Source organism: Actinia tenebrosa, unplaced genomic scaffold (genome assembly GCF_029948245.1).
Source record: "Actinia tenebrosa isolate PJP-AT-01 unplaced genomic scaffold, QUT_ActTen_1.0 PGA_scaffold7__59_contigs__length_16204524, whole genome shotgun sequence".
Taxonomy (NCBI): domain Eukaryota; kingdom Metazoa; phylum Cnidaria; class Anthozoa; order Actiniaria; family Actiniidae; genus Actinia; species Actinia tenebrosa.
Window position 1 is genome coordinate 1,515,104 of NW_028292584.1, and position 15,717 is coordinate 1,530,820.

The 15,717-nt window shown below is 37.8% G+C and overlaps 2 protein-coding genes across 2 annotated transcripts; both read left to right on the forward strand.

Moving 5' to 3' along the window:
* Positions 1 to 500: 500 nt before the first annotated feature.
* On the forward strand, positions 501 to 2,574 carry LOC116307312 (beta-1 adrenergic receptor-like). The gene has a single exon (XM_031717497.2). The coding sequence runs from the start codon at positions 613 to 615 to the stop codon at positions 1,546 to 1,548; it is 936 nt and encodes a 311-aa protein (XP_031573357.1). The 5' UTR covers positions 501 to 612; the 3' UTR covers positions 1,549 to 2,574.
* Positions 2,575 to 5,209: 2,635 nt separating this feature from the next.
* LOC116307310 (uncharacterized) lies at positions 5,210 to 8,525 on the forward strand. Its single transcript, XM_031717493.2, has 3 exons — positions 5,210 to 5,365; positions 6,095 to 6,539; positions 7,959 to 8,525. The coding sequence occupies exons 1-3, from the start codon at positions 5,321 to 5,323 to the stop codon at positions 8,513 to 8,515; spliced, it is 1,047 nt and encodes a 348-aa protein (XP_031573353.1). The 5' UTR covers positions 5,210 to 5,320; the 3' UTR covers positions 8,516 to 8,525.
* Positions 8,526 to 15,717: the final 7,192 nt, after the last annotated feature.

Genomic DNA, 15,717 nt, shown 5'->3' on the forward strand with positions numbered 1-15,717 from the left:
TGCATGTGGATTCGTTCATAACTCACGCTTGCCGAAGACACTTGTTTGTATTAAATCTGTTATCGATGTCATAGTTTATCCTCAATTCAAATGAAGAGTCTATCGGCAAGCTGTCTGTTAAACGAGCGAAAACTGAGAAGTAGTTGAAAATTTTTATGCAAGCTGTACTCTCTTCTTTTAACGCGACTTTTGTAAACAAAATCATTTAGTATTCAACATAAAAGAACTATAAAAACCACGTTGATGATTCCACTTAAATTGCTTATCAACGCTCGGAAACACTGTATCTTTTAATAGTCTCATTTAAAGATTAGCCGAGGAATTGTCTTACTTAAACATCTTTATGTCAAGGACCTAGAGGATTATGACTATCTAGCGGCATATCGCTAACCCTAAAGGCCGCCATCCAATGACTGAAAACTTCCAATAAAATATGCATAATAGGATTATTTGCACAAGGAGACGGAAAAAATTGTTAGAAATTTCGTCTTGCTATTGTTATTGGGCTGATGTCGTGCTGGTTTTTATCAACAGCTGTTCGCATCAAGACAAATAGTAGACACTTTCAAGCAGTACGAATAGCAAACAAAAAATCCTCACTTAGAGCAGAAAATGGCCTACGCAACGGCTCTATATGATCTACCATCAGCTATTATTGGAGTGTTGATAATAGTTGAAAATATCATCGTCTGTTATATTGTTTATCGCTTTCGAAGCTTACGAACCTGGACCAATGGATTTATCGCTTCGCTGGCCGTATCTGACATTCTGTTTGGAGCAATTTTGGTGCCTTTTCATATCATCGATGAAACAGCTCCTGCTAATGGTTACCTCATCGCCATGGTATTACTAGTCAACATCACAAATTTACTTTCTACGACATTTGACAGATATCTAGCTGTGTTGAAGCCATTTGTTTATGTGACTTTTATGGGGAAATCATTTCGTCGTATCGTTATTACAGCCTGGGTATTACCTATAGTCATTTCTCTTTTACCATTGCTTTGGCACGCGAACCCAATGACTACAATCCACACCGTTTACTTATTTTTTGTCCTAATTTTAGGGATTCTGATCCCATACGTTCTAATAATTCTAGCGTACATAAGAATTTTTCGGGAAGTTATCAAACAAGTTCAAAAAGTCGCTAAATTGTGCGGTGGCCGTGACAGACATACTTTGCGAAAGCGACGAGACGCAGCAATAAACGAAGGGAAAAGACTCGCAACTGAGGCTAAAGTGGCCAAAGTTTTCGCTGTAATTACAGCCATTTTTGTAGTGGGTTGGATGCCCTTAGTTTACATGACAATAGTGGGAGCTCTGCACAAGATGGAACTTATTCCATCATCGCTACCAATCATTGCTTGGTATACTCTTTGCTTCAGTACGCTCATTAATGCCCCGATATACGCGTACTTTAAATCTGATTTTCGAAGTTCCTTCAAAAAGTTATTTATATGCAGAAAGGAAGAACGCTTATTGCGCTCGCTTGAGTTCCCAAAGGAAAATGGGGAACCGGCACGCAACAAACAACTGACTGTCTCATAGCTACATTATACGGCTTACGTATTATACGGCTAATGCGTATCTCGTTCAGTATGGAACAGAAAATAGCCAGTCTGCTCTCACTGAAGCCAACGAAAGTTTTGGTCCATTGAATGATGAATAAACCTTTCTAATAATGAAGTTGCATGCAAATTGCACCAGTTTTGACAATCTTTGCAATCACCAGCAATTTGTGAATGAATGGTGGTGAAGCTATAGCGAAGAAAGTAGATATATACGAAGAATGATGACAGTTTGAAAATCAGCTAGTATTCCAGACCAGACTGGAATGATGAACCGTTGTGGAAAATTATCCAATAACGTATACGTTTTCTATGCTACTAGAAGGCCTGTTTATTTCTGTTTGTTGAAAGGTTAAGACACATATTTACTAGGGAGCCAAACCCGGTAACAAGATAAATTCCGTTGAGTTTGCCATGCCCTAAATTTCAGCCCAGAGGCTGTTTCCGGGGTTCCATTTGTGAGCTGGCCATGACCTGACTTGGATCAGCCCAGAGGTTGTTTCAGGGTTCCATTTGTGAGCTGGCCATGAACTGACTTTGATCAGCCCAGAGGTTGTTTCAGGGTTCGATTTGCTGTGAGTTAGCCTTGCCCCGCTGACTTAGAACAGCTTAGAGCAGGTTGTTTCGGAGTTCGATCTGGCTCTAAGTCCTGTTAATCATGGCATAACGACTTGGATCAGTAATGAGAGCCCAAAATAGGGTAGCAGGTTGCTTCAGAGTTCCATCTGGGAGTTAGGCATAAACTGACTTACCTAGATCGAACAAAAGGTTGTTTCAGGGTCCAAAAAAATGCTTGAAAATTTTCTGAAAACCGCATAACAAAGAATCTTGATCATGTTATTGAAGATGGGATAAGATGGGTGATTATATACAGGTAATATACACGTATACATTAGCCTCGTCAGTGGCAGGCGTTTCGTCCAGTGACTCAGGCACTTGTGGTTAAATATCGTCATATATGGACAACATTATTTTAGTGATGCATTCAACTGCCTACGCCTCAGCTTTACGGACAAATAAAACTATTGTTTTGAAGTATTTTTTATTTGTGGTTTATGGGTACTTTGATTAAAGATAGGTTCACTTGTCAATGCTTGGTACTCGAGCGGCACTAAATTTATCGGCACTAGGTTTATCGAAGGAAAACCACGTTTACTGATGACAACAAAGCTAAGTAGGTATGTATAATGCATTTGGAAAACCAAAAACTTTATTTTACCCAAAACAATTAAACCTCAAGCCGATTTTCATCTTTTTTTAGTATTGATTAAAAAGTTTATCATTAGCGGCAGTGTATCCTTTCATTTTGGAAGCCATTACTCTATCAGACAGTCAGCTCATAAGCTCCGGTTAAAACCTAATCAATTCCGTTGCCATTGGCTAATAATGAGACTTGCATCATTAAACTACATCAGGAAATACGTTATTTCTATAACTTAGAAATCCATTTTCCCTCGAGCAATTGTTGGGATCGTCATCAGCCTTACAGCTGTTCTCAATTTATGTGTATGAGCACAAACATTTGTTTGCAAGTGCGTCAGTATTTATACTTTATTTCAATGAGTTTGACAAATATATTTTTTCCGCGAGTAAAAGACTCGTCATCACTTTCCTGTTTAGCGCAGAAATTGAAAAGAAAAGAATTTGAAAAGCACAAAGATTGATTGTTAGTGGTTAGAGAGGCGTGTATGCAAAGATTAATCAGATACATTGAGGCGGAACTCTTACAAAATATAGGAATATTTACAATGCAGAACCACTTCGTGCACAGCCGGTTCATTTCAATCATCGAAAACAAAACACTTGTGAATGGGTCATGACTGCTTGGCACTCAAGAATGATAAGATGAAAATTAACTTTATATAGACCGAGTTGTTCTAGCAGACAAATATTGATGAAGATGAAGTTGTTACTGATTTTGTCTTTTTAAACAAATAGATTAACTTGCTTTTTTTCATCGAATTATCAGGTTTGGTATTTCAAGCAATTTAATTTTCATCTTCAATGAATATGCCTGCTGAGAATGTGGCAAGTCTCGTTGTGTCAAGTCGGTCAATTTAAGTGATTATAGCCGATCGATTTTACTAAATGTTTCCACAGGGAACCCGACTTTCAGAGCCTGTTTGATTTCTCTTGGGTAACTTTGCACTTAGTGGGTTTTCTGTGGTTTTGAGATCGATTGATGCATGACCTATGTTCTGATCCAGATTGTAATTAAATAGGCAATTAAATTCAGATTAATAACCGTTGGTAACGCAATCTATCTAATCTTGCCATGCTATCCACTAAGCAATCTTTGATAAAAAGTGCGTTACATCTAAACACCACAGGCAACCTATAAATTAATTAGCCGAGTGTGGATTTACAGTCAAGATGAAGGGGTGGCTGCAATGAGTTTATGTTCACTGAACAGATCTATGGGATGGGGCGAGGTGGTTGTGATGGGCTCATTAATGAGTACTTAAAAGGACTGTGGGGGAGTGGGAGGGGTGGTGAAGGAACCAGGTCGGATCATTAAAAAATAGAAAATAGAAAAAAGGCAAACACGTGTGGGTCTAAAATTCACTTTAATTAATGCTGACGTATATTTATAGGTTTTCCTATGGGTTTCACCTTTGTGGTGCAAATAAAGTATTTGGACAGGGTTAGCGAGCTAAAACATAAAGAAAAATCGATGCGCGCCAAATGCATGTTTCTTAGCTTTATTTGACTTCCTGTTTCACTTTATTTATTTATTTATTTATTTATCTATCCATTCATTCATTCATTGATTCAATCATTCATTCATTCATTTAGTTATTTAGTTATTTAGTTATTTAGTTATTTAGTTATTTAGTTATTTAGTTATTTAGTTATTTAGTTATTTAGTTATTTAGTTATTTAGTTATTTAGTTATTTAGTTATTTAGTTATTTAGTTATTTAGTTATTTAGTTATTTAGTTATTTAGTTATTTAAGTTATTTAGTTTATTTAGTTTATTTAGTTATTTAGTTATTTAGTTATTTAAGTTCTTTAGTTCTTTCGTTATTCGTTCTTTAGTTCTTTCGTTCTTTCGTTCTTTCGTTATTTCGTTCTTTCAGTTATTCGTTCTTTCGTTCTTTCGTTCTTTCGTTCTTCGTTATTCGTTCTTTCGTTCTTGTTTCTTTCGTTCTTTCGTTCTTTCGTTCTTTCGTTCTTTCGTTCTTTTCGTTTTTCGTTCTTTCGTTTCTTTCACGTTCTTCGTTCTTTCGTTCTTTTCTTTATTTCGTTCTTTCGGAAAGGAGTGCGCGCGCGTGCAATGTGCTCTCATAAAGCACGCGCTCCAAACCAATCAGAACGCGACATTCATAACAGTTATTTTATAAGATAGTATAGAGTTGATGCTCTTGGGCGTAAACGTACCTGGGCCCAACCAAGGCTCATTTTAGCCCGAGGCTCTATTGTTATATTAGAACCTTTAAAACCACATACTCAAGATCAGTTTCAAAAACTTTACATATATATATATATATATATTTATTTATTTATTAATTTTTTTCCTTCCAACTCCCAAGCTTGGGCTTCCTGTGTCCCATAGCAATGACGTCATCTTTTAAATATTTATTGTTTACGTGACTATCGAGTAAGACTGGTGACCATTTGAAAGAAAAATTTTCAAAATGGCGGCGCATTTGTTGTGGACGAATTTGTCGAAAACTTGTTCAATTATCTGCCAAAGAAAGGTCCAGATCCGGTTTCTTCAAGGTGAATCTCATACTTTACACATTCCTGTGATGAGCAGAGAGTGTTTAGGTTTTTTATCGCCAAAGGATAACGAGGTAAGAGTCGTAAAAGTCTCGTGTTTATTAACTATCAGTCCACGGAAGGGGGAATGCTAAACTTCCTTTGTACAAATCTTGTACAAATCCCTATAATTAATTCTTTTTAATAAAGTTGGTTTTACTGATCATGGTATTTGTGTAGTTTAAACTATTATTCAAAAGTTCAAAAGATAGATATATCTTTATTTTTATAACACACATGACACAGGGGGTGAGAACACCCTTTTATTATTTTGAAAACACTTTAGAAAAGTGCAAAAGACTAGGGAGGGTTTTGAATTTTAATTTAATTAGCAAAATAATTTTGTCATCTGATAAAGCACCTCAATATTAGTAAGTCTGGCAAATTTGAACATGATTGGATAAAAAGAACAAGAGTTACTGGCCTTCAAAAGCCTGAAAAATTTACAAAGAATGTATGGTTACAGGGGACGCTTGTCCTTGACCCTTGTCCCCCGTAACCATACATTCTTTGTGAATTTAGACTTTTGAAGGCCAGTAACTCTAGTTCTTTTTATCCAATCATGTTCAAATTTGCCAGACTTACTATTAATAATGTTAAGATTCTTTCTCAAATGACGAAAGTTTTTTTATAATGTGATTAAAATTCAAAACTTGCCCCAGTCTCTTGCTCGTTTCTAAAGTGGCCAATTGTATAACTTGGGGTCTGTTGTTGTTTCTAAACTGATTATTACATATAATCTCCTGTGTATAACATTCTTCTAGGTATTTATTGATGCAACCTTTGGTGCAGGAGGTCACACATGTGCAATACTTAACACAGCAAAATGCCAAGTATATGCTGTTGATAGAGATCCAATGGCAGTTGAAATAGCACAAGTCTTGTCCACTCGGCAGGAATACAAGGGCCGACTCAAACCACTGCATGGCAAATTTAGCCAACTTCTGGAACTAGCAAGAACTAATGATATCAAAGAGGATTCAGTACATGGAATATTACTAGATATTGGACCATCTTCAATGCAGCTTGATGATCCTTCAAGAGGGTTTTCTGTAAATAAAGAAGGCCCTCTTGATATGCGGATGAATAATAAGAATGATAGTGAAAACAAGAGAAATTCAGCTTTCACTGCTGCAGATGTTGTGAATTCTATCAGTGAACATGAGCTGATGACAGTTCTGCGGCACTATGGAGGAGAGAAGGATGCAGGTATGCCTTAATTATTGGATACACAAAATAAAAGATAAAGAAAGAAAACAAAAGTAGGGACAGACAGACAGACAGACATGCACACAAACCCGGGGGGGGGGGGGGGGGGGGGGTACTCCACCAGGATTTGGGTAGGGGTGTTCCGTTGGGATTCTTAAAGGGGTACCTTGTTTATGACAAAAGAAAAATCAAATTTGTAGACCATATTTATGACAAAAGATATAATTAATTGCACTGAGTTCCTGTTTCAATTAATCATGTCATCTCGTGTATCATTTTTTTATGACCATGATAACCAGTTTCGGTCAATACAAAAGTAGAAACCCTGAATTTGACAGGAAACTCAGGGAGAACTTGGAACTTGAGTGAAATTGCATACCCTGTTTATGACAAGAAGCTTGAAAAACCATACCCTGTTCAGCGGATCATCCCCGTATAGTCCACATATGGGAGTACCCCCCCGGAACACAAACAGACAGACAATCAAGCATAAAGGCAAGCAAATAAAGAGATTGAATGCAAGCAGACCAATCCTCTTACCTGAAGGCTTCCTATCAGCTTTCTTGTGAAAAAGCAAAGGCTCTGGTAACACACAAACAGACCGTTAATATGATTGGTTTGAATTATTTTTTTGCATGATCATCTGTTTGCAAAATGGCAAATATACTAAAAAGGTACAGTTTAAGAGCAAAGTTTATCAAGGCTTATTTTATTTCACAAGCAGCTGTACTTCTGCTCATGAAATTAAGGCAAATTCAGGCTTTTTTAACCTACAGCAAGGTCAGTTATGCTATACGTTCCATTCTCAGTGGTTAGAATTTGAATACCTTACCATACACATCAGAGGGTCTCGCTAAATTGCTCATTTTTTCAGAATGTTAATCACAGACAAATAAACTGTTCCATAAATGATGTATAGATAAACTTGATTGTTGTTCTTTTGAAGAAGTAAGAAGTAAGATTCAATATGTCGAGCATGCGCATATCTGATGACCTAGGATCTGGGTCTTCCAGTTTGTGTGTTACCAAGGCCTTTAATTTTTTGGAATGACAAGCAGGCAGACACTCACAGCCAGACAGACAATTCTTCAGACATAGAATGAAGAGAAAAAAGACAAAATTGTCATTGTCGTTGGCGTTGTCATTCATTGTCATTGTCATTAATGTCTAGCTTAAGTACAAAATTCCTTTGTTAACCATGCTATATATTGTGTTGCTTGTACCCAAGATAGACCACAATGCACCTTGTTTGTTAAAATGATTATTTTTCCAAAAAAAGCCACAGTAAAATATTATATTTTATGTTTAATGCCATTTCAAGCTTTTTCTGATGTACTCTTTCTAGTCCTTGTGTTCATTTTAAAAGATGTTAGGGTCACGTGACCTGTTAGGCATTCAATTATGCTTTTTCTCTACTAGGGAGAATATCACGAGCCATTGTCAAAGCAAGAGAAAAACACCCAATTAGCACTACCAAACAACTAGCGAACATTGTGTCTAACGCAGTTGGATTTGGCCGTAAGGACAAACTAAACCGCTTCGCTCATCCAGCCACCAAGTCATTCCAAGCACTACGAATACTTGTCAATGATGAATTAAATGAACTTCATAAAGCTTTAAAAGCTGCTCAAAAACTTCTTGTTCCTGGTGGAAGACTTGTGGTTATAACATTTCATTCTGTGGAAGATACTATCGTCAAACATTTCCTTAGGACTCCTCCGGCTGACTCCATCTCTAGGAGACCTAACACAGGTAGCCCAAAGGTAAAACCATCTTTATCTACTTGGCTACCGCTACATAAGAAAGTAATATGCCCATCTAATCAGGAAGTATTTTTCAATCCTCGATGTCGCTCGGCCAAGCTACGTGCTGCTGTCAAGACGAAAAATGCCGTTTTGAATCTGAATCAGATTACTCATTTATTGGACAAAAGTCATGAAGGGTCCCTGACCGATGGGCCTACTTTAGGGAATTGATTCCGCGGGAAGGAAGGGGGAGGGGGGGGGGGGGGGGGGGGGGGGGGGGGGAGGCGAAGAGGGCAAGTTTTTACCAAGTTTGAATAAGCGATTTGACGCTTATTTTATGGGAGGGAGGGAAATTTGTCTGAGGCTACCAGAATTCTGGAAAATGACTGAAAGGGAAGTAAAAGAAGTAAAAAAGTTTGAATTTTGATGTCATCTAAAGTGGTTTTAGACTGGTTATAGGGGGGGGGGGGGGGGGGGGTGGAAGGGGATAGAAGTAAAATAATGGGAACCGGGAAATGAAAGGAATTATTTAACCGAGATTGTACATGACAGACTTTTAAAATTAAGGACCTGCACTTAAAAAAATAGCAGGAGTAAAAACAGTCTTATCAATGAAGAAGAAATTGGTCTACATTTAAAAAGTAATAGGGAGGGGAGGGAAGGATTTTAATATTAAAAATTATTTTGCGGTGTATTCACGTGATAATTTTTCGTTCAAAGAAACTCTCGCAGGTTTCAAGAACTTTTTACACGCGCTAATGGACATTTATCACGCCGCGTGAGAATAAAACCTTTGTTTCACCACGTGATGCTGAGGCGCTTGAATGCGGGCCCACGCGTGGGAAATCTGATTGTTCCAGTCAACATAGCTGCCGTTTGAATAAATGTCCATTGCAAACTGTCTCGTACAGAAAATCGATGCAGAGGTCTTCTTTCCAATTTATTTTTAAGAATCGTATACTTATTTATGCTAGTTTATTTTGCCTAGTTTATAAGATAAGTATCCATTAGATACTAACCATTACAGTGCGACTACATTAACCCAGCCGCCAGCCAAACATTTATAATCAAGGTCGCAAATCACATTTTGACGCTGAATATAACAGGATGGTGGCGAATTCTGGAGTTGAAACTTTTTCTTGTCCACTCCTGATCAAAAACACATTTATAAATGAAATGTATATGCTATTAAAGGGAAAATGTTAAAAGTTGTGCAAATTCTCTTGTTTAAAATTTAATACTCAATCGTGATTGGCTAATTTGCATGAAAATGTGTCTGGGGATGGCCTTGGTTGGTATACTGGTACTCGCACTGTTTTTAATTCAGTTGACATTCAATTGTACAATTGTATCAAGTATCATAGGGGTATTTAGCTCTCATGGGAAAAGGACTATTTGCAGCAAATAGAAAGTAGTTTTCCCATTCTATTCCTGTGGGAAAAAAGGAATATGCAAGTATCGCGAGCAATATGCTACGCGCACGAAAAGGCTTTACAACCTGCAACTTTCTCAAGACGAGTGTACAAAACATTATCGCGTGTATGTGACTACGCTCAAAAATCGTCACGAAAAGTAATTAAAGAAATTCCTACATCTTTCTTGTGATAGTTAAAAAAATCTTATTTTTATCATTTTATTCCTCATTAATTTGTAAAAGTGTAAACGAACAACGCTAGTGTAAATGATTCCCGTACACAACCTCTTGATTTCTCGCTAGAAATATGAAGAGTGTGGCTACGAGAATGTACAGTACATGAAATAAAAGTAGTATATTTGATACTAGTTGATTATGTTCTTGATGAATTTTTTAAAACAAAGAGTTGTCTCTATGTCTACTATTTTGCCTGTTATCCCTTGTTAGTATGTCCATACGACTATTTTGCCTGTTATCCCTTGTTAGTATGTCCATACGACTATTTTGCCTGTTATCCCTTGTTAGTATGTCCATACGACTATTTTGTCTGTTATCCCTTGTTAGTATGTCCATACGACTATTTTGCCTGTTATCCCTTGTTAGTATGTCCATACGACTATTTTGCCTGTTATCCCTTGTTAGTATGTCCATACGACTATTTTGTCTGTTATCCCTTGTTAGTATGTCCATACGACTATTTTGCCTGTTATCCCTTGTTAGTATGTGCATACGACTATTTTGCCTATTATCCCTTGTTAGTATGTGCATACGACTATTTTGCCTGTTATCCCTTGTTAGTATGTCCATACGACTATTTTGTCTGTTATCCCTTGTTAGTATGTCCATACGACTATTTTGCCTGTTATCCCTTGTTAGTATGTCCATACGACTATTTTGCCTGTTGTCCCTTGTTAGTATGTCCATACGACTATTTTGTCTATTACCCCTTGTTAGTATGTCCATACGACTATTTTGCCTGTTGTCCCTTGTTAGTATGTCCATACGACTATTTTGCCGGTTATCCCTTGTTAGTATGTCCATACGACTATTTTGCCTGTTATCCCTTGTTAGTATGTCCATACGACTATTTTGCCTGTTATCCCTTGTTAGCATGTCCCAACGACTATTTATCAATTAGTCCTCAAACACAAAGTGAGTCACAGGCCATTCGGGCTGCATGGAGCACTATTAATTATTTTTTATCTATTAAAAAAAAAAATCTACAAAGCTTTTCACTGTCGTATCACAGCGTGGGACAATCACAACCGATCTAGGCTCCAAACTAAGTGAAAGCCCAAAGATGGAATTAGAATTTAGAAGTTGATTTTTGAGGAGGGAGGAAAACCGGAGAACCCGGAGAAAAACCCTCGAAGCACTGGAGAGAACCAACAAACAACTCTACTCACATACGACATCGGCAGGACTCGAGCTCGTGCCTCATTGGTGAGAGACGGCGCATTAGCAGCGCACGCCACCGGTGCTTCCCATTTAGTCAAATGCAACTAGTTGGTCAAAGACATAGATGCAAACGAGTTTTAAATAAAAGTTATTACATAATAAATTCAATGTTTTTAAATTCAAAGCTGGCACTTTTCGCTACTAGTAGGCTATTACTTATAGCCAAATGGTAGCTTATCCGAACATAACGCAGCATTGATGATATACCCCTAGTTGGATTTGACTAATGTCTATTAGTCAAATCCAACTAACGATCTACCATCAATGCTGCGTTCTGATTGGATAAGCATGCATAGTGAAAAGTGCCTGCTTTGAAAGCGAAAACATTCCATTCAACTTTAGTTTAAAATTTGTTTGCATTTATATCTTTGACCAACTAGTTGTATTTGACTAAAAAAAATAGCCCTCTCGCCCTCATGGCCTATGAGTCACTACAGGAAGCACGGGTGGCGTAGCGTTGAGAGCACTCACCTCTCATCAATGCGACCCGAGCTCGATTCCCGCCGGTTCGGTGTTGTATTTGAGTAGAGTTGTTTGTTGGTTCTCTCCTGTGCTTCGAGGATTTTCCTCCCTCCGCAAAAATCAACTCCTAAATTCCAATTCGATCACGGAATGAGGGCCACAGGTTTGTTAGCCACTGGCTATTAAGTGCTATACTCGTGAAAAAAGGACGGTTTTCTTTAGCCCATTCGGGCTCAAGGACTAATTGCTAATTATCCCTCAACGGATTTGGAATAACGTCGATGTCTGCGACGTGGCATTAAAGATGCATCAAGTAATAATTGAAAAGTACTAGTATTTTCTTCCATATGTGGGACACCCTGTATCGAGTTCCACTGATCAATGCACGTTAAATCATCGTGGTATCAGCCGGGTAGCCTGTGTGAGATTTGCCATCAATATTGAAAGACAACTGGCATAGCAGTTCTGCCAGAAATCACGATTCAGTAACGTGGAAAGTATTCTAAAACAACTATTAGTTCTCTTTCTCTCTTTCTCTGTGTGCGTGTCTCTATCCCCTGTCTTTTTCTATTTCCCATTCTCGTTTCCTTTCGTTCTCACTCGCACTCATGAGCCCCCCTCCCCCCTATTATTAGATTAATTATTTCAATGATTTTATTTCATTATTTTCCCCTTGGCCATGTCATTAGGCAAGTCGAATTTCAAGTGTTTTGTTTCGCCTTTATATTTTTTTCTGTTGCTTTTCTTTTCGTTGCCATTCCTCCATCAATGAGGAAAATGTAATGACCAATTACCACGTTTTTTTTGAAGAGTTTAAATATGGTATTTTTTATAATTCCACTGGCCAGGTCTTTGGCTGTTTAAGTCCCTGTTCTGACTGATGGCCTTTGCGGGTGGCATCTATCACACGACGATCACGAGGTTGGAACATAAGCAGGTGAAACTAAACTATCAAATGGAAAAAAACAAAATAAAGGTCCTAAAACCAACAGCAAAACCTTCAAGATTTCGAGACATCGTCTTCGTCTAAATGCTTTTGTTATTTAAATATTCGTTTATATTTTTTTGCGTTGTAAAATAATTGTTTTTCTCCTTCAAACGTTAAGATAATTTAAGGGCTATTGTTCGTAATAAGCCGTTGAGTAATTGTATGATAGAAGACTTCAGCATCTCATTTCAACATTTACACCCACATACATGAAGCTGATTGGCTGATTTTTAAATGGTATTGACACTTTTCAAAAACAAATAACGAAAGTCTTGAATCAGCAAAAAAAATGAAAAACAACATTATGAGTTGAAACGGTTTCTCCGTCGGGTCTTCAGACAGTGCGGCGGCACTGTAGTTAGATCGAGGAGGCTAGTAGTATAAATAACTTCATAATATGGACCCAAAGAAGCAACAAAAAGATCAGACTAGAAATTTCACTGAATTAGGACAAGATTCGAGTCTTGACATGAACTTCTATGACTTTAAAGGTGGCCAAAATTCATTTCTATCTCAACAGACCTTGGGCTATGACACAGACTCTGCCTGCAGTTCTGATTTAGATCGGAATATGGGCCTGCAAGTAGTGCCGAGTTTTGACGACGATGTCTTCGCCGACTCTTTCTTTTCACACATTGATTACGAACACATCGGTTTCCACCAAAACAACGACAGTGCTACTACTTATCAACCTGAGGAAAATCTTGGAAAACTTGGTGAAAGTTTAGCTTGTTTGCCAGAAAAGGAAGAAAGAATCGATAGTATCTCGGCAGAGATAAATACAGAGGAAAATGCTACAGGTCCAGAGAGACGGCATTCAGATACAGATAGTCTTGATGTTTACTTGAAACCTTGTGTTATTACTCCAACTAAAGTGGAAGACTTGTACAGTACATTAGAAAGCCAAAACAATATAATCTTTCAATTTCCTCCGGAGAAAATGACAACTCCGCTGGAATGTTCAGAATCCAATGTACAAGCAAATCAAGAAAACGAAGGACTCGATGATTCAAACGCATTTGAAATTCAACTTTGTAGCTTGAGTCATCACGAAGGTTTGAATATTGAATCAGGGAACGACAGGAATTTAAATCCATACCATAGCAACGATTTGTTTGAACAAAAATGTCATTGTTTTTTGAATACGAACATGGGATTGAGTCATCGTCTAGCTAGCCATCACTTAGAACCAGAATCTCGAATACAGACAAACAACGATAGCCCTAGCAATATACCATCTATTTTATCAAATACAACTGAGTTTCAAAAACCGAGCGACTACTCTGAAAGCAGTTCTTTAAACGAATCTTCTTTCCCGCCATTTTTGCTCGAATTGTCAAACCAGAGATGTTTCCCGCTAAAAGAAGCACGTGGAAAACCAGCCAATATTTGTCAAAACATTCCTAATGGAAGCATTTCTTTGAACTGCGATAAAAAAGATTATTTACATACGGAAAACAAAGACAATTCAAGCGATAAGAGAGAGGCGATCAAAGAAGAACCGCAAGGAAAACTGAGCACAGCTATCAACGTGTTTAGGGAAGACAGTAAAACTATTCCTCATCATGTTCAAAATCAAGAACGAACAGCCAACACTAAAAACGATGAAAAACAAGCAGAACCGAGAAAATTTGATAACCAAAACTTCAAACATTTATTAAGCCATTCGGAGACTTTAAAAAAAGAAAGTTGCGTAAATATTTCATTATTCGAGAAGAATTACATGGAAAGTGATGTAGAAATGTCAAGCGAGGTACGTAAAATAGCTACCAGGGGAAAAACACATCACGATACGAGAAATATTCACAACGACACTGAGAAACAAAGGAGGGATGACATGAAGACTCGTTTTGAAAACCTACGGCAAGTTATCCCCAAAATCGAAAATGTAGAAAAAACACCAAAAGTACAAATCTTGAAGCAAGCTTGGAAATATATCACATATTTAGAACAAGAGGAACAAACCCTTGAAATAATCAAGACTAGAGAAAAGGAATACAACCAAAAATTATTGAAGAGGTTACAAAATATTGTCAAAGGAAAAACGACGTCAACCTATATAGGATAACATACAGAATTAAAATTTATATATTTGTAATTATATAAACACTTACTCAAAAGCCTTTGCAATTGGTGCCAGTGTACTTGTGACGATATTTCCGGTTCGAAATGCTATATATTATGATCTAAGATAAAAAAATTGACATAAATATCCTTTTTTGAAGAAAAAGAAATAAAAATCTTCTGATAGAACTACTTTTAAATTCGGACTTGGAACTGTTCTTCACTGACGTCACAGCTCAAACTGAAAACCAATCAGAAAACAAGACGACCCGTTGCTAATACTGATCAAAGAGAATATGAAGTACTTCATATTCTCTTGACTGAGCAAAACGAGTTCAAGTGTTTTATCAAAGTTTCGAAATGGCGAGGAGGGTTTAAAAAACTCGATCGTGAGGCCGCAGGTTTGGTCGGCTCCGCCTCGTGCAACTCTTACACTACCATCGTGCTCCTCCAACTATCCGCGTGCACCATCAATACGATGAGATACGCACGCTAAGCATTGACCATTGCTTAAAGATAATAGGCCGTTTCCATGATGGCGTCATTTTAATATCACTACCAAAACGCTTCGCAATTTTTCTTTCTTATTTAAATGGAGGGAATTCGGTGACTAGCCACTCCCTTTGGAGTTTAAAGATAAGAATTAAGAAGCTCAAATCTAAAAAGGACCATGGCTATATTGTGTCTTAGTATGTAACATCTACCCCCTACCCCACCGCCTTGGAACATCCTTTTGGGTCCGTCGCGTCACTTGATTAATATGTAGAGCAGTTTTCGCATGACTATGTAAAGCTAAGTGCAGCTCTCCTCCTCTCTCTCCCCCCACTACCCTTCCCCTTCCCCTTCCCAGGCCCCATCGCCCTTCCACTCTCCAAATCGCCGCTACCCAGTAAGCGTGCCGTGCCGTGACCGTGACCGTGACCGTGACCGTGCCGTGACCGTGACCGTGATGTTTTCTAGAATTTTATTTAGCTAATTTTTTTCTCGCGCAATGTGATTGGCCTGGCAGTGCCGTTACCGTGGCTTGACCTTGTGTGTGCCGTTAAT